This window comes from Lampris incognitus, chromosome 3 (assembly GCF_029633865.1).
Source record: "Lampris incognitus isolate fLamInc1 chromosome 3, fLamInc1.hap2, whole genome shotgun sequence".
Taxonomy (NCBI): Eukaryota; Metazoa; Chordata; class Actinopteri; order Lampriformes; family Lampridae; genus Lampris; species Lampris incognitus.
Window position 1 is genome coordinate 24,032,173 of NC_079213.1, and position 24,636 is coordinate 24,056,808.

The 24,636-nt window shown below is 46.1% G+C and overlaps 1 protein-coding gene across 1 annotated transcript in view; it reads right to left on the minus strand.

Annotated features, from left to right (window-relative positions):
- The window catches only part of LOC130109085 (kinesin-like protein KIF21A), a 77,555-nt gene that overhangs the window by 45,449 nt on the left and 7,470 nt on the right, over positions 1 to 24,636 (minus strand). Inside the window, exons 2-3 of the mRNA XM_056275816.1 lie at positions 4,945 to 5,167; positions 617 to 799 (exon numbers count right to left, since the gene is read on the minus strand). Coding sequence (XP_056131791.1) covers positions 617 to 799; positions 4,945 to 5,167 — 406 coding nt within the window. The remainder of the gene's footprint in view (positions 1 to 616; positions 800 to 4,944; positions 5,168 to 24,636) is intronic.

The window sequence follows — 24,636 nt, forward strand, 5'->3', positions numbered from 1 at the left end:
TGCAGCTGTCTCATATTTTCGGAACCCCATAATTAATGTCACCACATCTATGCACAATATATTTTTACGTATCGCTCATAAGGACGGAGAGAGACAGCGGCTTGTGTTTTAATACTTCACTCTTTCCATCGTCTCCCTACTTCTACTCCCTACCTCCTCATCTTCATCCTCCTCTCATTAACTTTGTGCCCTTGTTTCGCTTCTCTGCCTCTCCCCGTCTTCTCTCTCGTCCTCTCTTGAATGGCTCATCGGACTCTCCTCTTTCCCTCTTTCCCCCCTCTTCCACCGCTTCACTTCTTTCTCCCTTCTTCCCTTATCTCCCTTTCTCACACTTTCTCCCGCTGTTCCAGCTGCTGCTGTACCAGCTGCTCTCAGACACTTGTTGGCGGTTGAAAATAAAAAGCAGGTGGAGACCGTGGAGAGACTAATGGCGCTTTAATGGCCGGAGGGTCAACTATCAAATAACCCCAAACCGCTGGACCTTCTGCTGACCTCTGACCCCCCAGTGTCACTTCTGGCTACATCCTGCTAATGGACTTTAGTGGACTGGGGGCTTGGATGAAACCTTGAAATTAATTGTGTGGTGGTTTAATCTGAAAAACCTGCTTTTTGGTACCTCAAGGAACTGCGCGTTGATCTTGAACTCGGGAACAGGCTTGCCCTGCTGCGTGGCGGCCTGCCGGCGTTCCTCGATGCCTCTGAACAGGTGGCTGACAGCGCGTGGGATGATGCCCAGCTCGCCGTCTCCGATGCTGACCTCGAAGCCCGTTCCCATGGTGTAGGTCTTTCCCGATCCCGTCTGTGTGTGTGTGCACCCGGGAAAAGAGAGCGAGCCAAGCGTTACTGAGCAAATAACACATTACTCCCCAGACAAGGTCTGCAGAGTTTAAAGAGGAGAATCACCAGGGAAACTAAGGAGGGATCTGAAAAGTCTGGATCAGAAGGTTGGTTTATAAGTAAGGGCGGTTTGTGTGATTCAGCATAGCAATCGATGTGTTGCTGCATGTATCAGAAAGCATTTTGTACATCCCCGCAATGGGCCAAACCACCCAACACAGCTGTAATACAGAAATTGTGTGGATTTACTGCATGCGTCACGACAGCTGTCAGCCAGCACACGTATGTTTGATGGTGAAATTTGTTTTATTTTATCGAATTACGTCAACCAATCACTCATTAATTATTCATTGATTAGTTATTGATTATATGTTTTGTGAATGTGTGTGTGGAAGTGTGATCGAATAGAAACACAAATGTTAAAAAAGGCAGGATAATAGCTTTTAAACATGAGAGAAATACAGGCAATACTATTTTACCTACTGTATTTGTCTAGTAACAAAATGCATTTTAACATACAAATGATCTTCTAGGACCAGTAGGGACCAGCTATCCAAGCACGTTAAAAATGTTGTGTGCAACCTTATGATGCCCGAATTTTATTTTTTGCCACTTAAACATGAAAATTTGCATTACATTTATCAGGCTGATAATAACAATATATCTGAACAATTTTCATTTCTGTATATTGCACCACCCTGTGAGAACATGTTGTAGTTTCCCACCCTGCTGCCATCAGAATGGCCGAGTCTTGAACTTGAACTCAGTTTGGGAAACCGGGGGGTGGGGGGGTCGTCAAAGTAATGTCTCGTAATAAAAGTCTGCCAAAAACATTTCAGGGGTGCTTCGTTGAACCCCTCTAGGCTGAGGCTAAGGCTTGTCTCTGGGACTCGGGGTTGGGGGGTCCCGAGTGGGGTCGGGGGTGGAGGTGGGTTGCCATGGTGATGAGAGGAGGAATGTGACAATGGGCCCAAATTCACACGTCACCCCTCTGCCCCCTGCCGAAATCCATGAAAGAGACCCTGACAGGAGTGAATGTGTGTGTGTGTGTGTGTGTGTGTGTGTGTGTGTGTGTGTGTGTGTGTGTGTGTGTGTGTGTGTGTGTGTGTGTGTGTCCTAAACGGCACCCTGTGAAAGGCTCTCTGACGGGAAGACAAGGACCGCAGTAACAATGCAGCGGAGAGAGAAGAATAGCGGATGGAAAAGATCAGGGGGAGTGAAAGCCTGGCTGCAATGGCTGCACCAGAGTCCACAGCAGCAGTAAGAGACCGTGTGAGGCAGACATGCTGAACGTGAACAACAGGACCATCTCCGTTTCATTCTCTTTCTCTCAACCTTTGTCCCACTCGTTTTATCTGAGGGATTCTTTTTTCCACCTCACGCTCTCTTCTGCCCGTCTCTTTTGCAATCAGTCTCTTTATCTTTTGGTCAATATCACTCTTTCTCTGTCTCAGTGTGTTATTCTCCAAGTTTCTCTCTGTCTGTCTGTCTGTCTGTCTGTCTGTCTGTCTGTCTGTCTGTCTGTCTGTCTGTCTGTCTGTCTCTCTCTCTCTGTCTCTCTCTCTCCCTGTGAATTGAGCTGGGGTTCTGTGATGGAAGAGGAACTCTTCTTCTGGATGTGTTCATGTAAAGGAGTGACCTTGTCAATATTGTAAAAAGATGTGTCACTGTTACATGTTGTTTTCCTGTTCAATAAAGAGCCGTTTAAATTTGCAAAAAAAATTCTCTCCCTCGCTCTGTCTGTCTGTTTCTCTCTCCCCCTTACTCTGTCTGTCTGTTTCTGTTTTCTCTGTCTCTCTCTCCCTTGCTCTCTGTCTGTTTCTCTGTCTCTCTCTCCCTTGCTCTCTGTCTGTTTCTCTCTGTCTGTCTGTTTCTCTTTCTCCATCTGTCTTGTTTCTCTCGGTTTCTCTCCCTTCCTCACTCACTCTGTCTCTGTCCGTCTCTCTCTCCCTCACTCTGTCTGTCTGTTTCTCTCTGTTTTCTCTGTCTCTCTCTCCCTTGCTGTCTGTCTTTCTATCTGTTTTCTCTCTCTCCCTTGCTCTGTCTGTCTTTCTGTCTGTTTTCTCTCTCCCCCTTGCTCTCTGTCTGTTTCTCTCTGTCTGTCTGTTTCTCTTTCTCCATCTGTCTTGTTTATCTCTGTTTCTCTCCCTCCCTCCCTCACTCACTCTGTCTCTGTCTGTCTCTCTCTCCCTCGCTCTGTCTGTCTGTTTCTCTCCCTCCCTCACTCTGTCTGTCAGTCCGTCCCTTTCCCCCGCTCTGTCTGTCTGTTTCTATCTGTCTGTCTGTCTATGAGTTATATATGAGTATATGAGTTTCTATATGAGTATGTGTGTTAATACTGTTATCTTAAAAACTGGACCATTAAAGACTCGGTTAAAGGTCTATCTGTCTGTTTCTCACTCTCTCTGTCTGTCTGTCTGTTTCTCTCTGTCAGTTTTGCTCTCTCTTTGTTCTGTGTTTGAATCACACCGTCTGCCTCTCTCTCTCTCTCTCTCTCGTGAGTGATCATGTATTCGGTCAGTGACACCGTTGAAATGCTTGGAAAACGTGTTGCATATTTTCACGCAGATTTCCACGATTATCTTCTGAAATGACAGCTAACGCCGCAGATGACAGAGAAGAAAAGCACAGTCTCCCTGTTCTGCTGACTTTGTCTTTTTTCCTTTCCGTTTGGTCTTGGTGATTTAGTTTCATTGGCTGGTATGGTGTGAAGCAATCTGCAGACAAACTGCCTTGATTGGGTGATAACCTCCCTCCGCATCCTGCGGCTGATCCATCTGGGCCAACACAAACCTGCCGAGGCACCGGCACGTTGGAGCCTGTCAGCTGACAGCGTGCCGACTGAGGCCGCACGGCTTGTTTGCTCTGCCTCCTTCATTTGGTGATAACAACTGACACCAGCTCCTCGAAAGGATACCACGCACCACGTACCCCAAAGAGAGGGATACTGAGCCATGGAAGGTACCTGCCAAACACAACCGCCACGGGCGGCCTATACTGTATATACTGTATAACCATTACTATCGGGTGCAATGCGACGCCTGTAGGTCGACACAGGAATATATACAGACACACAATTGCTTTGGGTAAAAAAAATTTTGGTGAATAAGAAAATGTAAATGATGTACTGTTAGTAGTGTGTGTGTATGTGTCCTTGTTTTTCTTTTTTTTGTGGATTTTTCCCCCCTTTTTCTCCCCAATTGTACCCAGCCAATTACCCGACTCTTCCGAGCCGTCCCGGTCGCTGCTCCACCCCCTCTGCCAATCCGGGGAGGGCTGCAGACTACCACATGCCTCCTCTGGTACATGCGGAGCCGCCAGCCGCTTCTTTTCACCTGACAGTGAGGAGTTTCATCAGGGGGACTTAGCGCGTGGGAGGATCACAATATTCCCCCCCAGTCCCCCCCCCCTCCTGAACAGGTGCCCCGACCGACCACAGGAGGCGCTAGTGCAGCGACCAGGACGCATACCCACATCCGGCTTCCTACCCGCAGACACGGCCAATTGTGTCTGTAGGGACGCCCGACCGAGCCGGAGGTAACACAGGGATTCGTACCGGCGATCCCTATGTTGGTAGGCAACGGAATAGACCGCCACACCACCCAGACGCCCCGTGTCCTTTTTTTTCCCATTCTCGTCGGGACCTAATGTCTTCATAAGTCAGATACCACCTAACTAAAAGGGTTATTTCTGGGCTGGGGACTACATTTAGAGATAGGATTACAACTGGGATTATGCTTCGGTTTAGGTCTAGTATTAAGGCCTTAGAGTTAGTTTCAGGGTTAAGGTTAGGTCTAAATTTGGGTTGTTTTGGGGTCATCTTAGGGTTTAGGTTAGAGTAATGGTTGGGGTTAGGGTAAGTATTATGGAGGGTTAGGTTGAGGTTCATCTTAGGGGTCTGTGTTAGCGAAGTAGGAGTTTTATTCTTTTTATTCTAACAGATTTTCACTCTCCACAATGACAGAAAGACAATTGTGTGTGTGTGTGGGGGGGGTGTTTATTTGTGCATGTTTGTTCCTGAATAGATGGGTGAGTTTGTGTTCTGTTGCGTTCACACCAAATTCACACGCATGCAGCACTGCATTTCCATACATGTGCGTGCCTGACCTGTCCGTAGGCGAAGACGGTGGCGTTGTAGCCCTCGAAGCAGCCATCGATGAGCTTCTCCGTGCAGTGGGTGTAGATGATCTCCTGCTGGGAGTCCATGTCGAAGACATGGTCATAGGTGAAGGCCTTGTCCTTACCCAGAAACACCTGGGGCTCCCCGGGCATCACGTAAGTGCAGATGTGACAGCCCTCGATCTTCTCCTTGGCCAGCTGAGGACGGATCCTGGCGGGGAGGTGGCAACGCGGTGACGAAGAGGATAGAAGGAGAGAAGAAGAAGAGACGGAGGACAGCGTATGAGAGACAAAATAACACAAAGAGCAAGAGCAGGAACAACAGAGTAAGAGCATGAGACAAAATCTATTATCAGCTTTATTGACCCCCCCGCCCCCTTTTCTCTCCAATTGCACCCAGCCAACTATCCCACTCCTCCGGGCCGTCCCGGTCGCTGCTCTGCCCCCTCTACTGATCCGGGGAGGGCTGCAGACTACCACATGCCTCCTCCGATACATGTGGAGTCGCCAGCCACTTCTTTTCGCCAAGGGGATGTAACGCGTGGGAGGATCACGCTGTTCCCCCCATTCCCCTATCTCCCCCGAACAGGTGCTCTGACCGACCAGAGGAGGCGGTTATGCATCAACCAGGACACATACCCACATCCGGCTTCCCACCCGCAGACACAGCCAATTGAGTCTGTAGGGACGCCCGACCAAGCTGGAGGTAACACGGGGATTCGAACCGGCGATCCCCGTGTTGATATGGATTGGAATAGACCACCATGCCACCTGGACGCCCCAACTTCATGGATTATTAACTTCCTTTTTTTTTATCATTAAGAACGATTCCTTTTTTTACAACCTAGCTGTTGCAGTCGCAGTTTTTCCCGTCATGCGTATTTGTTGTGAGCTCATTTTATTGGCTGACAACATTTTGGAGATTTTTCAGCGCAGAACCACCGTTAGACACAGCTTTACAATGGGCATCTGAGGGGCATCTGAACACAAGACGCAAACCTGTCCTCTCATCATCCAAGACAAAAAGCAGCAAACACCCCCCCCCCCCCAAAAATTAGCACCTAAGATAGTCCACGCATGATTTCTCACTAACTATGGCTTCTCAGTTGTTCTGGCCAAGTGGTTTATATTGATGGTTACTGGCACCTACGACGGTAAGCTTACAAGCTGAACAAGTTGAATATGCGGTTCAGATAAATGGGCCTAACTGGACTTGTTGAGACACGACGGCGTTGTGAGGCTGTGTCCAGCATCGGTCTCTTCTAGGCAATGAAGCCGCCGAGTCACATTGATAATCATTTTGAATTACCCTTTAACGTCACAGTAAATGATCAGTTCTCCGTCCGACTCCCCACACCCCGACCATATTTCACGCCATTCTGCATAAGCATTCAAGTGAAGCTCCTCTGTCACCTGCTGATCTGTCTCAACAGGACACAAAGGGGCAACTCTCGAATACTTGGCAGTTGTATTGACACGAAATCGGTTGCTTTGCCACAACACAACATGCTCTTCGACCAGATAGGAAGGGACGAGGAGGAGAGCGAGACAAAAAAGAGGGGGGAGCAGTGTATGCGTGTGCTTACTGAGGATGGCGATGTATTATTGCTGGTTTAAAGAGATTTTTCAGTGAGCTGCAAGTGGATAGTGAAGCTACTGTAGGGCCAGTGTGTGTGTGTGTGTGTGTGTGTGTGTGTCTGAAAGACCACGCGGTGCCCCTGCAGGCCCATACACAGTGCCCTCACTGTTCAGCTTAGAGAGAGAGAGCAAGAGAGGGAGAGAGAGAGAGAGAGAGAGAGCAAGAGAGGGAGCGAGAGAGAGAGAGAGAGAGGAGCTAGGTAAACAGTTCCACCCTGGTTTTCATTAAAGAATCACTCTGTTTGCTTTCACTCAAATAAACACGCTCATATTACATCATTTCCACCTTTGCTGCCACGCTTCCTGTCAGATTCACAGATCACCCAACTCACTGTTCACCTGAAGAAGAGCAGCTGGAAATGTTGCAGAGAGCATGGAAATTTTAGGGACATGACTGCTGGTATTTGGTGGTGAAATGCGTGGAAATGATGGTCACATCCATGAACCATGAAAGGAAGAAAAAAAAAAGCCGACAGTAAACAACACTTGTGAAAATACTGGAAATACTGTTGAAAAATAGGCTGCTATTAATATGCTGCACAAACAGGCTGCAGAGATGTACTGGAAATGCTGCCCATTCAGGACACACACGGCAGACAGTGAAGTCAATGAGCAAGTGAATGAAACTCATTCTAAACCCAGATAGACTCTTGTGTGTGTGTGTGTGCGTGCTTGCATGCATGTGCGGATCCTGCATTCTGTCTGCACATACTGCATCTAGTATACATTGCATGTACACACCCACTGCATGTGTGCCCGTGTGTGTGAGCGAAAGCGGCGCTGCCGTCCGTTACTGCGCTCAAGACAGCGCTATACAAACTTGCCCATGTGTAGAGATAAAGAAAAGAAAGAAACAAGATAGCGAGAGAAAGGAAGGAAGAAAGAAAGAAAGAGTGAGGCGGGTTAGGCTACAGTAGTAGAGGTCCACAGAGGTGTCATTGTGTGTGTGTGTGTGTGTGTGTGTGTGTGTGTGTGTGTGTGTGCGTGCGTGTGTGACATCAGATCCCAGTTATTTAGCATGCCCTCTCTGGGATTACAGCCCTGATGAGAACAGGGGGGACAGGGCCAGGGTGGGACAGAGGCTGAGAAAGAGGACACGGAGACATTACCTGTAACAGTACACTCTGGTGCACGGTCACTTCCTTCACGTGTGCTTGACGGTCCATTACTGTAATTGTCCTGTCTGAACGAGCGCTGGTGAAATCGCAGGAAGCACTCAGCAGTAAAACTTCCATCATTATTGTCCTCCAGATAGAGGGCATGATGTCACATGTTACTCAGGAGTACTGCTTCCTGAAGATACTATGGACTTTTAACTAAAGACGAGTGTCTATCGATAACATATTTAGGGTTTACTTTTAAACTGACATACGGGTAGAACAACAGTCATTAACAATCGAAATACTCGTCACCCAGTAAAGAGTAAAGAGGATGAGGAGTTTGGAGATGAAGAGGACCTGTAACAATATATGGTTTTAAAGACAAGACTGAGGAAAGGAGAGAGCGAGAGAACGAGAGCGAGAGAGAGAGAGAGAGAGAGAGAGAGAGAGAGATGTTGCTTTAATGGGACAACTTCATCCATCCACCCATCCATCCATCCATCCATCATCCAAACCACTTATCCTTACACAGGGTCACGAGAATGCTGGTGCCTATCCCAGCAGTCATTGGGCGGCAGGCGGGGAGACACCCTGGACAGGCCGCCATGCCATCACAGGGCCCACACATGCACACGCACACACACACACACACACACACACACACACACACACACACACACACACACACACACACACACACACACACACCTAGGAACAATTCAGTTTCACCTGACCTACATGTCTTTGGACTGTGGGAGGAAACACACAGACACGGGGAGTACATGCAAACTCCACACTAGAGACGACCCGGGACGACCCCCCAGGTTGGACTACCCCGGGGCTCGAACCCAGAACCTTCTTGCTGTGAGGCCACCGCGCTAACCACTGCGCCACTGTGCTGCCCAGGGCAATTCACTTCAGCAGATTCCTGTCAAACAAATAGGTTGTATGAACCGCCTGATGCCTGCTCCGTCCAGCGAGCGATGGTCTCCATCGAAGGAAGCAGGGGTGTCTTCCCTCATCCCAGTTTAGGACACAATTCTGCTAATGTCTGAATGTGTGTACACCCAAGAGCAGCAAAGCAACATCTTTTAGTGTGTGTGTGGGGGGGGGGGGGGGAGGATGCCAGGTTTTTCTATCCTAATGGGGACCTTTAGGTATGAGGTTTAGCGCCCTCATACCTATCTGCTTATCTGATGATGTTGCGAGCCGCTCTCTTAGCTGCTCCTCTGGTGCTGGCCTGCTCACTGTCCCTAGAATGAACTACATAAAGTACGGCGAAGCAGCCTTTTGTTTTTATGCACCGACGGCTTGGGAATAGACTCCCCCAACAAATAAGAGAAGCAACGCCCATAGATAGTTTTAAGAATCGGCTCAAGACCCATTTTTATGCTCTTGCTTTTAATTAATTCCACTTTATAATCATTTCACTCGTATTTTTTTATCTTGTACTGTGGTTTTATTTCTTGCCTTGTTTTGTGTTTTTTGCCTACGTCTGTGTTTTATTACTTTTAACTTATTTTATCTGTGTTGTTGTTGAGTTTTATTGTTTCCCTTGCTTTTAATGTGAAGCACTTTGAGCTGCATTTTATGTATGAAAGGTGCTATACAAATAAAGTTTATTATTATTATTATTATTATTATTTGGCCCTCGTTAGGACACAAAAACCTGAAACCACCTTGTGGGGGACATTTTATGTGTCCCTATGAAGAAAAGGGTCTATTTTAGGGTTAGGATTTGGTTTAAGGGTTAAGGTTAGAATTATGATTAGGTTAAAGTAAGGGTGAGGGTTAAGATTAAAGTTAAAATAAGGTTAGAATTAGGATTGGGTTAAAGTTAAGGTAGGGGGTTAAGGTTAGAATTAGGATTAGGCTAAAGTTAGGGTAAGGGTCAAGATTGGGCATGTAGTTATGAAATGAACACCACTTTGTTTGACATTGTATTCCTATAACGAATTTGTTCTCTGCATTGAACCCATCCTATTGTATAGGAGCAGTGGGCAGCTGCAGCGCCCGAGGACCAACTCCAGCTCTTCTTTCCACTGCCTTGCTCAGGGGCACTGGCAGGAATAGGAGTATTAACCCTAACATGCACATCTTTTTATGGTTGGAGGAAACCGGAGCACCCAGAGGAAACCCATGCAGACACGGGGAGAACATGCAAACTCCACACAGAAAGGACCTGGGACAGCCTGGGGTTTGAACCCAGGACCTTCTTGCTGTGAGGAAACAGTGCTAACCACTGGGCCACCATGCCACCTGATGATGGTTATGATGGTTAAGGGCTAGGGAATGAATGTGGTCAATGAGGGGTCCCTACAAGTATTTTCTTGTGACAGCACCAGAGTCTGCCATTCACAAGAGTAGATGAGTAAAGAGGAGGGAGCAGCACATAAGAAATGACAGAGAGATGGAAACATAGAAACAGATTGAAGGAAACGAGACAGTAGAACGAAAGCCGGAAATAAGGGGGGGGGAACAACAGAGTACAGATAATGACTAGTAGTCCAGACAAAGCAGCGATGACAGTGCCATTAGACCGGATCTGAAGTCCATACAGTCAGAGATAATAACCACTGTGGATGATGATGATGATGATGATGATGATGGTCCTCCTCACGACACACATTCAGACAGAACAGGCTTGGGGTGGACCTCTGATAACACCACTATCATGTAATGTTCGCCCACTGACTTTGCACTGAACCTCGAACTCTTGAATTTTGAAATTCTTTCAAAACTACTGTGTGCAAAAAAACGTAAACAACATTCTAAATTCAGCCAACTTGTAGACCAGGACTTTGGTCTTGAATCACATATTTAGCTTAGTTTAGCTTATTTTAGTTTGATTTTTTTTTGTTGTTGTTGTCAAGAATATGAAACAAACAAATACAGAAAAACGAGACAAATGAACTTGGGCACATGACAGATAAAGTCAGAACTGAATCTACCAGGTGTCCGGGTGGCGTAGCGGTCTTTTCCGTTGCCTACCAACACGGGGATCGCCGGTTCGAATCCCCGTGTTACTTCCGGCTTGGTCAGGCATCCCTACAGACACAATTGGCTGTGTCTGCGGGTGAGAAGCCAGATGTGGATATGTGTCCTGGTCACTGCACTAGCGCCTCCTCTGGTTGGTTGGGGCGCCTGTTCAAGGGGGAGGGGGAACTGGGAGGAATAGCGTGATCCTCCCATGCGCTACGTCCCCCTGGTGAAACTCCTCACTGTCAGGTGAAAAGAAGCGGCTGGTGACTCCACATGTATCGGAGGAGGCATGTGGTAGTCTGCAGCCCTCCTCGGATCGGCAGAGGGGGTAGCAACCATGACGACTTGGAGAGGGGGGTAATTGGCAAAGTACAATTGGGGAGAAGAAGGGGGGGGGGTCCAAAAACAGAGTATGTAATATATCAGTTATCGCATCTTGGGACTGGTTTTATCAATATTCAAGCGTCAAACAGGACAACTGACACAGTTTAAATGTTAAAAGTTGAAGGCCCGCTCTGCAACTATACTATGCCAACTGCAGATGAAATGCCGCCAGCTGGTCCGCAACTACTGCCAATATTATTCTGAATCAACTGCCCTGAATTTACACCCCGCGGATGGACTGACGGAGAAGCACGTGGATTTCTATGGAGGGCATGGAAATATACTTATATTACCTGCTTCACCCTCATGCTGTTATACACACCTGGGCAAAATGAGCCACTATTATGGTTATTCAGTGTGTGTGTGTATGTGTGTGTACTTGGTGGCTCCTTCAACACTTCAGCTGAGCTGAAAGTCAAACTGGTGGGAAGCAGGCCCTGCTAGTGTATTATTAGTTTAAGTCCTTCGCTGGGATAATCATCAGGCCGGCTTCATGGTTTGGTTCAACTCCAAACAGCCTTCTCACCTGTTTGAATGGGGGCTGCCCTCCAGCACGGGGCAGACTCTGGACTTAAGGCACTAATCCACAGTCTAGAGTGACACGCTGAGACGCTTTATGAGGGTGTTTCTCCGGGAAATATAACTCCTGAGTTTCCGTAACACACACGTTTGAGGATGGGTGCACGTGTACATGAACATGCCAGAATGCACACACACACACACACACACACACACACACACACACACACACACACACACACACACACACACACACACACACACACACACACACACACACGAACACAAGCGTATAGTCACGCACAATATACATGCACGCACACACACATGGACTCTGGCACGGAGACAGAGATGCACAAGTAAAAAAAGATACACATCTGCACACACAAACATGCCCACATGCACATACGCATGCACACGCACATGCACGCCTGACCCGAGAAGGTAGAAGAAATATTGCGACATTTTGAAATTCTAAATCTGTCATTTTTTCCTCCGCCATGCACGTGTCGCAGGAATGAGAGGACGCGTCCTCATATGGATTAAAGACACCATGTTAGCATTCTTCGTTGAAACTAACGGACACCTCTAGCCTCAAGCTGGACCAGTGTCCTTGCAGCTAAAAGCACTCTTTTGGATTTAATAAAGAAATACCGCCACGCCAACAAGTCGTGTTACAGATCGCTCGAGCGGGTAGGACATTTCTTCCGCCAAGGAAAGACAATTAGCAGACCAGTACTCGCATTAGTTTGCTAGTTCAATACTTTAAGGAGTGGGTTCTGGACGAGCCAATCCTAACCATTGATCATTAAGAAGCCATGCCTCCTGTTATGGCAGCAATGGGAGATTTGGGAGACACATTGCAGCTGAAACTTTTATCCATCGTGACCTCCAGTGAGAGCTCAACTTCAGGGTCCAGTGTCTCGCTGAAGGACAAATTCATGTTGGCTTTCATTCAACCTTGTAACCTTCCATAATCCTCGGGTTAAACGAGACACTATCTCTCACGACTAGGTGGTTATCAGACAGACATCCTTGTCTCTGCATATCACACAAGTCATACGGCGTAATGTACTACCCCTAAATCTGTGCAAGTATGTGGAGGGGCGGACAAGCAACAATAGGAATGGCCTCTGAAAGCCCCGATCCTTTAAAGAGAGGTTGTCTGGTGTTGACTGAGGTGGGGTGCTTGGTTTAGAGGGGTGGGATACAGGTCACTGAACATGCTTAAGAGATTAAAGGTGCACAGACACACACACAGACACAGACACACACACATGCAGTTGCATGAATTTATACATAGGCCTATTCTACAATGCACGCACACATTCGCACAGACACACACAGATATAACATACAGAGGCACACACATACTACAGGGTTTTGGCCCCTACCTATGTGCCATGTTGAGTTAGGCTCAAGTCATTGGGTCTCATTACTGCGATTATAGTGACAGCCTGAGGAACAGTGGGCACTGTATACACGCACGCACGCACGCACGCACGCACGCACGCACGCACGCACGCACGCACGCACGCACGCACGCACGCACGCACGCACGCACGCACGCACGCACACACGCACACACGCACACACACACACACACACACACACACACACACACACACACACACACACACACACACACACACACACACACACACACACACACACACACACACGTCTCTGCCGATATCTCTTTCCTTTCGTTTGAGAGAACTCTTGAGATATATGGTTCGTTATATATGGTTAGTATTGGGTCTGCCATAAGTGTGACTCAGCTTCTCTCAATGGAACATTGTCCATTTCTATGACACGGGGTTTATGGCTATGAAACCCAACGATGAAACCCGACACATCTACAGGTTCAGTTCCTTCAGGTCTTTTTTTTCAACACACACACACACACACACACACACACACACACACACACACACACACACACACACACACACACACACACACTCCTGCCTTACTACTACAGGTCATGGGGGCTGTAGCCTAGAAATGGGGTTCCTAAATGTATGCACATCGTCTCCAATACGTTTTTGAACCAGGGTGTCCTACTTCGGCGAGCTTATTTGTCATCAGGTAGTTTGTGTGCGGCGATGACAGGGGACAGTATTGAAAACCACAATTCAACGAGTCATTTGCACATATTCAGTCATTAAAGCTAGGGAATTTGGCTTGTGATGCTGCTCTGCAGGAGCCCACTTGAAGGAGTGGACCACAACAGACCTTTGCAAGGCTAGGTCAGCGTTGAGGCCGATATGACCTGCTTCCTATGATCCAGCCACATGCTTTTTCCCAAGGTGTGTAACAACTGTACAGCTTTATGGCCTGGTGTGATGCTGTACTTCATGGTCTTTGTACCGGACGTGTTTCTTCTCCAAACACTGACTTGGACGTACGCTGTGAACGTCTCTGTAATCTAATAGCACACCTTGGATATTTGAGTTTAAACAGACACAAAGGAATAAGAAAAAACTACATAGACAGAGAAAATAATAATTGGGTTAAAAATCATTCTTCTTTTGAGGGGCATACATTTTCTTCTGTTTAAAATTATTTGTTTATTCCCAGAGAACAGCATGTGATGCTGCTGGTAAATAGAGATGATTCCTCATCACCATCATCACAGTGCTGACTCACATGGGCTTGAGAGAGGACAGGAGAGGAGAGCAGGAGGAGAGAAGAGGGGAGAGGAGAGGAAAGCAGGAGGAGAGGGGAGAGGAGAGGGGAGCAGGAGGAGAGGGGAGGAGAGCAGGAGGAGAGGAGAACAGGAGGAGAGGAGAGGAGAAGAGAGGAAAACAGGAGGAGAGGAGAGGAGAAGAGAGGAGGGGAGCAGAGTGGAGGAGAGGAGAGAAAAGAAGAGAAGAAGAGAGGAGAAGAGAAGAAGAGAGGAGGAGAGGAGAGAGGAAACGAGAGGAGGAGAGGAAAGGAAAAAAGGAGAGAAGAAGAGAGGAGAGGAGGAGAGAAGAGGAGAAGAGAAAAGAAGAAAATAGAAGTGAGTAAAGGAGAGGAGGAGAGGACAGGAGAGGAGAAGAGAAGAAGAGAGGAGAGGAGAGGAGGAAAGGAGAAGAGAGGAGGGGAGAAGGGAAGGGAGGAGGAGAGGAGATGAGAAGAGAGGAGTAGATGCTGGTAAAAACAGGTGATTCAGCCTCATCCGTAGCATCACCAGCATGACGACTCTAAACCAGCTGACTTCACTCTTCCTGAAAGTCAGTCGGACCTCATGCTGGTGTCTCCTTTCCGGGCTGAACTGATCATAATGGTCTGCTCGCCAGAGACGCGGCCGTTCCGCCATGTCCCCGACCGCAGCAGCCATTACCGTCCGATGTCTCTCTAAGTAATCTAATTGCTAGCTCAATATTAAGGCTCTCTTCAAACCTAATCTAATGCTGGAGCCGCCGACAGACCAGTGGAGACACCGGCTGATTCGGCAACAACAGAAAAGAACGTCTGCACCCACAAGGCAGCCGCGCACAACAGTCTTTTCTGTGCCGCTTACGACGTCACACGCCGGCAGGGACCCCGGGCTCTCCACAGGACCTCTTGTATAACCCCCTATAGCGGCAGTGACGTGACAATTTAGTCATTCAGACAGTACTTTCAAACACCTTGGCAGCAAGTTGGAAAATGTGCATGGTATGCCAGTGCAACATAACTGAACTTAAAATGTCAATTATGGATACAATCACACATAAATTGCAAATGTAATCACTCTGCCACATTCTCCACTAGCTAAAATGAGATGCCTCTTACCTAAGCTTTATTTTCCCCATAGTCCTTCACCAATAGTTCACATGCACACACAGCACACGACATCTTCAAAATGCCTGTTTAACTGCTTCACAGTTTGTCAGTTTCTTACCCAGATCAACTTCATTACCGCATAAAAAGGTCTTCAATCTACTCCATCACTCCTCCACTGCAACACCACTATCTGAATTAAATGGTGGTGTAGAACCAGAGAAGAAGAAGGAATCCCTTCTTCTTCTCTGGTTCTACACTGCCATTCAGCCTGGTCACTCAGACATCACTCAGTGCACCCATCCCGTCCCACACCGAATCCGCGTTGTACCAGAACCTGTGACGTGTGTGTGGATGCTCCGCTCGATGCTGAGTGTCCATCTTTACAGACCTGCTGTTCTGCTTCATCAGCTATTGTACTGCACAAGCGGATGTTGTTTTTGTTTAAACGGGATGCACCAATAAAGGGTTGAAATCGAACTAAAAATCGAGCTTGTCATATGACCTCTGGTTCCTTAAGTGGTGTCAGGTGACTATGGGAGGTGGCTGGAAATACTAGCATGTGGTTTAGCAGCCTGAAAATGGCCATCAATGTCAAGATGCAGGCAGATTATGTCCTCCAAACCATCTCTACGTTAAACTTGTCGGGTGACGACATCAATCAACAGAGGTTAATAATGGACCACACGCACATGTGCTCATTCGGACATATAGTGTTCACACAAACGTGCACACAACAACCCTGCATGCACACACACGCCTCACCATGTCTGTGTTCACCCAGTAACTGAGACGTGAGAGCTGGAGAGACTCAGTTTTCAGAAAGTCGCTCTCTCTCTCTTTGACTCCGCCCAAACACACACACACACAGGTTGCTATTACAGCACCATCCAACTCTTGTAAGAGCTCCAGTACTCAGAGCCTGTTGTTGAGGAGTGTAAATAGTGAAAAGCTTCTTTTTCTATCCTTCAGGATCCAGTGACTGTCGGAAACCTGACCGTGTCACTGCCTGCATTCAAATCCCTTTGTGCATGTGTGTGTGTGTGTGTGAGAGAGAGAGAGAGAGAGAGAGAGAGAGAGAGAGAGAGAGAGAGAGAGAGAGAGAGAGAGAGATTTTCTTTAAAGAACCTCATCAGGTTCACCATAATGGGGTCATTATGTAAAAAAATACACACACACACACACACACACCTGTTTATGGATGAACTGTATAGAGAAGATGTGTGTATATGTGTGTTTACTTTGTTGTGTATCATCGTTCCAATGGCTGCCTTGAGCCAGGGGAGAGACTGAATGGAAAGAGAGAACTGAAGGGAGAAATAAAAACAGACGTCAGACCATGGAGTGAGCTTTCCATCACAATCGTCATCTTGATGATTCACTTTTCAACATGCTCCCTGGACACACACACACCACTGCATGAGCGACACTTTCGCCATCATCAAATGAACGGATGAGCGAGGAAATGAAGATTTGTGCGAGCGTCTGTGTGCAGGGCCGTGAGGTTGAGCTTTGTCTCTATAAGTTTAATTTATTATTATTGTAATTATTATTTATATCACATTACTCAGCTGAATATGGACGCAACTGAAGACGAAGTGTTAGCCAAAGGAATTGAATCAAGTGCAACTGGACTTGGTATATATCCGTGAAGATGTTTCGCCTCTCATCCAAGATGCTTCATCAGTTTGTGCCTTTCTGACTAGACCAAGCTAGTCTGACTGGCTGGTGATTAAACTCAGATACTGGCTCTGATAACGACTCCAAAGAGGTTAAATATCTGAGTTTAATCACCAGCCATTCAGACTAGCTTGGTCTAGTCAGAAAGGCACGAACTAATGAAGCCTCTTGGATGAGAGGTGAAACGTCTTCACGGATATATACCAAGTCCAGTTGCACTTGATTCAACTCCTTCGGATAACCATGACGTGGATGAATGAGAACATTCACAGACAAGATGAAATGTTATTCTGGAGGTGCTGCCTAGCTTACTCTATTTGTAAAATGGTCTTACATTTTATGTCAGTGACTTTGACTTGGATTGCTTGTTTTGTGTCGGCTTGGCTTGCCACTGAGTGTCGAGTGTTTTAGGGTAATTACTGTTGTGTTGCAGTGTTTAGCCAAGTAATAAGTAGTTCTGTTTACTGCAGTATTTATATCTACGTGGTCTATTTTGTCAAGCAATAACGTGCTGAGACATTTGGGATCTCTCTCTGCAAGTGTTGGTGTGTCTGAGTCTGTATGTATATGTATGTAGGAGGGAGTAAAGGCTGAGCCTTTGCACCAAGCTGCTCAATGTGTGTGCGCGGACCTCTGTGCAAAGCCTTCAGGCTCCACTATTAGCGACGGCAAGTTTACAGCCAAGACAAGTTGCTAATGTTTTAAGTAACAGTCTCTCTATTATTTCGCTGTTAGACTTGACATTGAAGGGCAATTCAATTTGTTGCTCCTCAATGGACTCTAAACAACAGGCTCTAACAAGTCTTTACTCTGTCAGAGGCCAAATACAGCCACTTTTCTGGGATTCAATGGGTATCATATGAAATAACAAGGCAAGCAGAGAGAGAAACAATACATTATATGATGAAATTAACACCGTACAATGTGTTTATAGATAGAGAGGGGTTTTCCCCCCCTTTTTTCTCCCCAATTATACCTAGCCAATTACCCGACTCTTTCCAAGCCGTCCCGGTTTCTGCTCCACCCCCTCTGCCCATCCGGAGAGGGCTGCAGACCACCACATGCCTCCTCCGATACATGTGGAGTCGCCAGCCGCTTCTTTTCACCTGACAGTGAGCAGTTTCGCAAGGGGGACATAGCGTGTGGGAGGATCACGCTATTCCCTCCAGCCCCCCCCCCGAACAGGCGCCCCAACCGACCAGAGGTGGCGCTAGTGCAGCGACCAGGACACATACCCACATCCGGCTTCCCACCCGCAGACACGGCCGATTGTGTCTGTAGGGACGCCCGACCAAGCCGGAGGTAACACGGGGATTCAAACCGGTGAGCCCCGTGTTGGACAGAATAGACCGCTATGCTACCCGGACGCCCTAGAGAGGTTGTTTTAAAATGTTTTAATTTGTAGGATTACTGATTTAATGCTTAAAATTACATCAAAAGTAACAACTGGAGTACAGCAACCAATCAACAGTCACTTAGCTTTCAATTCAAATGCAGTTAACTGAGCATTTATTCTGAAATATAGACTGCCTCTTGAAAAGTTTTACAATTGTCATCTACTACCATTGCTCACAAATTTATGGTAGTGTCTAATGCAGTGTTTCTCAACCCAGTCCTCAAGGAACCCCTATCCTGCATATTCTCTTTGCAACCCTGAATAGGTACCTGTTTGTAGTTATTCAACCAATCAACAATGAATTTTGTCAGATGTTGCACACCTTGCATAATTAAGTGCTGCGAGATGATTGGTCGAGTAAGTACAAGCAGGGCTACCTATGCAGGGTTAAAATGAAAATCTGCAGGATAGGGGTTCCTTGAGGACTGGGTTGAGAAACACTGGTCTAATGCATGAACCCACTATCTAAATGTTCTTTCCCCAATCCTCAAGATTCATGATACAAGAAACTTTATTGCCACACAACCAGGTTGGTGGTATTTGTTTACAGTGCAGCATGGTAGGTCCATGTTAACATATTCAACTTCTCAACATAAATACATACAATAAATAAGTACTTAGGATACACATAACAATTGAATAGTTACTGAAGGGTATCAAGGGTCATGGTTAGGCGGGGATGGGGTTGAGAGTTCTTATTGCAGTGGGGGAAAAACTGTCTATAAAATGGGTGTTTTTGCACTGATTGATCTGTAGCATCTTCCCAGCGGCATGAGTTTGAAGAGGTGGTTGGCTGGGTGGGAGGGGCCATTGATTATTTTATCTGATGATTTTGACTGTCCAGGTGGTGAAAAAGGAGTCCGAGGGGGGGAGGGGAGCTTGGTTTTGGTGATGCTGTCCGTTGTTCCATACCAGACTGAAAAAGAGGATGTAAGGATGCTTTGGATGATGGTAGTATAAAATTGGACCAGTAGCTGTTTATAGACTTCCCTGTACTTTCTGAGTTGCCTCAGATACCCAGTTGACTCAAGAAGTACAGTTGTTGTGCCTTTTTGATGGAGTTGGTGTTGACGTCCCATTTTAAGTTATTGCTGATATATGAGTGCCGAGGAATTTGAAGGACGAGACTATCATGGTTACAGGTTGGTCAGCAATATGAATGGGTTCTAAGACAGTCTTGTTTTTTGTTCTGAACTCAATGGCTATTTCCATGGTTTTGGAGGTGTTGAGCAGGAGGTTGTTGTTATTGCACCATCTTACTGCCGTGTCCACGACTTGCCGGTATGGAGTCTTGTTGATGTCTGAGATGAGGCCCATAATGGTGGTATCGTCTGCGTATTTGAATACTTTGACTGAGCTGTCCAGGGAGGTGAATTGCTTATTGTACAGGCAGAAGTGCAGGGGAGACAGGACACAGCTCTGGGGGGCACCAGTGCTGAGAGACAGGGAGTGAGATGTACAGCTGTTCACCTTGACTCTTGATCTGATCCTGATGTTGTAATGTGTTATGAACTACAGAGCTGATGGCATCCTCTACTGACTTGTTGGCATGGTAGGCAAATTGATAGGGGTCCAGTAGATATGGTGGATCTGAGGTAGCTGAGGACCAGGTCCTTGAATGATTTCATCAAATCAAATCAAATCAAGTCAACTTCATTTATATAGCACATTTAAAACAACCGAAGTTGACCAAAGTGCTGTACAATTAGAATGAAAGGCACAACAATGGCAGATAAAATCAGAAGTAAAAGGCACAAAAGGTAATAAAAGGGCATGAATAACAGCAGGATAAGATACAAGGCAATATTAAAATATGTGCACAAATGTGAAACAGAATAAAACTTGAGATCAAATCAATAAATAAAAAATAGACGATTATAAAATACTAAAATACAAGAACCACTAGACACAACCGAAGGCCATTGAAAATATGTATGTGTTGAGTTTTGTCTTAGAAGTGTCAATGGAGGGGGAAGGTTTGATCAAAGGCAGAAGGCTTTTGACCATGAATGTAACCGTCTGTAGTCATTGAGGCATGTTATCTTGGTGGACTTGGGGAGAATGGTGGACTGCTTAAAGCACTGTGGGACTTTAAATTGGCAGAGGGATGAATTAAAGATGTCGCTAAATACAGGCAGCAGCTGGTCAGCACAGCAACTGAGTACAGCAGGGGAGAGTTGATAAGGCCCTGCTGCTGTCCGTTTATTGCTCTTTCTGAACACAACCCTCACATCTTCCTCCTGGATGGTGAAAGGAGGGGGGAGGGAGGAGGACAGAGATGGTGAGCAGGAACTTGTGCCAACTTTTTCAAACCTAGCATAAAACTCATTGGATTTGTCCGGTAGCTCAGAGTCCTCAGCCACAGCTGGCAGATCATACTTTTTGTACATTTTTCCAGACTGTTCTGGGGTTATTTGCAGAAAATTGGTCCTTCGGTTTTTTTGGTGTGGTATGATTTGGTCTGTCTGATTGTAGATCGCAGTTCATATTTTGCAGTTTTGTATGCCTCCTTGTCTCCGCTGAGATAGGCCGAGTTCTTTTTGCAAAGAGCTGCGAGTTCTCTGTTGAACCAGGGCTTGCTATTGCCAAATGATCTTACGGTTTCAGTGGGGATGCGCTGCTCCACACAGAACTGTGTGTATGACATCACTGTGTTTGTGTACTCATCGAGGGAGTCCCACATGGATTTGAAAGCGTCCCAGAGAGTGCATCCATTATAACCTAGTGTCGACTGCATCTTCGGCCCAGCTTTCAACAGTTTTGGGTTTGGATTTAACCCTTTTAAGTTTTTGCCTGTACTTTGGTATGAGGAGCAGCATTGCATGTTCAGACTGTCCCAGTGGAGCTTTCAGGAAAGCATGGTAAGCTGACTTCATTGTGCTGCAGCAATGGTCTAGAATATTTCCACCTTTAGTGGGGCATGTCACTTGTTTCTTATAGTTGGGAAGCTCACGGGAGAGATTTGTGTGGTTGAAGTCACCCAGAATTGTTATAGGAGAATATGGATATCTTCTTTCTGTAGTGGCAATGTGATGAGCTAACTTGCTAATGGCAATGCTAGTGTTAGCTTGGGGGCAAATGTAAACACCAGTTAAGACAATCAATGCAAACTCTCATTGGAGAGAGAAGGGTTTGCAGGATATAGTGCAAAACTCGAGATCAGGGGAGCATGACTGGTGTACTTTTGTGGATTTAGTGCACCACTGGTGGTTAATCATGAAGTAAATGCTGCCTCATATTTGACTAACGTTAACTGACCCGGTGGATGGTGTATCCTGGTGAGGTTATGACTGAGTCCGGGATGTTGTCGTTGAGCCAGGTTTCAGTAAAACAGAAGGCTGAGCATTCCCCGTATTCTCTTTTCTGGATCAGGAGTAGAAGCTCTTCCATTTTGTTCATGAGGGATTGGACATTTGAGAGTAGAATAGTGGGTAGTGGGGGCCTGCAAGGCGGACACCTGAATCTGTTTAAAACCCCGGCTCATTTGCGGCCACCTGGAATACGATTGTGTGAGTACCCAAGTAGGCAGGATGAGATCAATTCCTCAGGAAAAGGTAGATGTTGCCGATCTAGAGCTCCATGTAATCCTTCTCTGATATTTAGTTCCTTGTGGGTAAATCTGTACAAATAAAACCGACAGTAGTGACAAAGAGAGCAACAGAGCTTGTACCGGGCGAACTCTGACCTGCAGTACGAAAATTTCGTCTCCCCCTTCTGGCAGCGAGAGTGATTACATCTCTTCTTTCAGCTCCCAATGGGGAAAAGCTACAACGATAATTCGTGTTTGTCCTCGCTATCAATCGCTTTCTTTTTTTATTATTTATTTAGTTATTTACTTTAATCCTTCCTCTGAACGCCGAGTTTCTTTTTTTCTCTGGGGCATCAGAAACTTTTCTTGGATGCTTCTTAGGCTTTTCTGCCATAGCTCCCAAGCCTGGCAGCTCTCTGGCAGAAAGCCCTGAAGCCAAGCCAATTAGAGGTATGCGAACGCTTTCGTCACACAGAAGTTCAGCTCTGCAATCACTGCTGGTTGACGTAATCATCACTACGCACGAACCCCGGTGCACCAGTGCGGTGCGGGAATGCAGCACAGGGATGTTGCCACAGACACCAGATTTAAAACTCCAGTATACTGCGACCTGGTGGTAATAAGCTTAATCATCATTATGTGAACTTGTTTGAAAAGGGCTTGAATGTGTCTGACATTCATTTATATGTAAAAGTACCCTACTCTAGCTTTAACACTCTTTCAGATTAGTAATTTCTTGGATGAAATTTAAATGTTTAACATTTCCTTGTATGTGTCAATCGAGTTTATCCATTTCATTTCCAAAGATGTTTCATTCACTTAGAATACCTTTTTCCTCAGTGAACCGAGTTGGAATAACTGAAAGAGCAATCTATTATGGCAGTGGTTTTCAGACTTTTTTCTGCCCAAGGCACACCACAGGGCAAGTCAAAATCTCAAGGCACACCTGTATTCATAGCCGTGCAAAATAGCCTCTATAACCCGTTATCACTCATCACCCTGTAAACGTTTATTTTTATTTACTAATGCCACATAAAATTTGACAAACAATGACATTACTCATGAAATATCCATCCATCCATCTATTATCCGAACCACTTATCCTGCGCTCAGGGTTGCGGGGATGCTGGAGCCTATCCCAGCAATTTATTAACAAAATAATTCAACAATTCATTTTAAACTTTGTAAAATTTTCATCAAAAAGAGCAGCAACACAACCATTTATACCAGACAGGTCACAAAATTAAAACTGAAAAGAGGGAGAGACAGAAAAGTGTGTGTGTGAGAGAGAGAGAGAGAGAGAGAGAGAGAGAGAAACTAAATAGTTATCTAATAGTATAAAATAAATAAATAGCATATTAATGCTTAATAGTTATGTTAAATTAAATAGTTAATAGAATTTAAATAGTTATCAGTTACCCTGAATATTTCTCCTCCCGTTGTATGGCTTTCCATTCTTTTGCAGAAGAGAAAAGTCTCTTTAACAGAGTCACCGTCAACATAGCTGACGTTTGCCAGAAGTTGGGCAGCCCCACTTAAGTTTGTGGATTCGTCAATTTGTAGAGAAAATTTGCCGCTCATCTGCAGTTTCTCGGTCAATTGTTGCTCAGTGTCATCTGACATGTCGTCGAGTCTTCTTTTGATTGTATTGTCAGGCGAAGGCACCTTTGATACCGCATTTGCGGCATCTGGACCTAGCATGACACCTGCAATTTTCTTTGCAAGCGGGGAGGATGAGCTCCGCTAGCACATAACTTAGCTCCGCTAGCACATAACTTAGTTCCGCTAGCACATAACTTGCCTCCATCGCCTTATCAGACACTTTCACACAATCCATCAAACGGTCTTGCTGCTTCTGGTTCAGATTCCGGGCTCTTTTGAAGTACGCCAAGCCTCTCTCAATGTGGAAGGGATGTTTGGTTTCCGAGTGCCTCTTCAGCTAGCTTGGCACCATGTTAGCATTAGCCAACTTCTCCCGACAGATGCCGCACTCGGGCTGAGGGTTGTAGACGTCCCCGGTCCGGCTGAAGCCATAACACAGGTAGCTGTCGTGATCCTGTCTACCGAGTTTTCCCCCCCTCTTTTCTGTAGGTGGTGCGCGGTCTGCACTGGTTTTATTGGTGGCTTGCTCCGCACAAGAAAGCAATCCATTTTACCCCTCATGTTGTCTCATGGTGTTATCCTCCTTTACATTGGCTGTCAATCAGGGCCTTTGATGTGTTACGCTCTAACAATTCCCGCACCTGCTGCGCGAACGGCTAAAACTGGGGTTCCCTTTGACGGAAGGTTTTTAAAGAAATTATTTTTTAGGTGGATAATTCGTCTCTGTAATGGGAAATGAGTGTGTACAAAATACTGACAGAAAATTAAAATTCATTAATAACTTTTTTAGTTGCATATTGCAATAATAATGTACGGTTTCACAAAATCCCACGGCACACCTGGACTTGCCGTTTGGGAACCATTATGGTATATATTCAGATAAGTATCTACAAACTGATTTTTATTTTGAAGAACGATAGAGTAGTTACCAACCCCTACTTGAAACAGCTATATCCTTGAAGAAGAAGAAGAAGAAGAAGAAGAAGAAGAAGAAGAAGAAGAGGCAACATAATAATGACAAACATTCAAAATGGATGAAGAAACGAAGGCGGGAATAAATATTTTCCTTCCTTTGAGGAAAATGTCGACTAAATCTC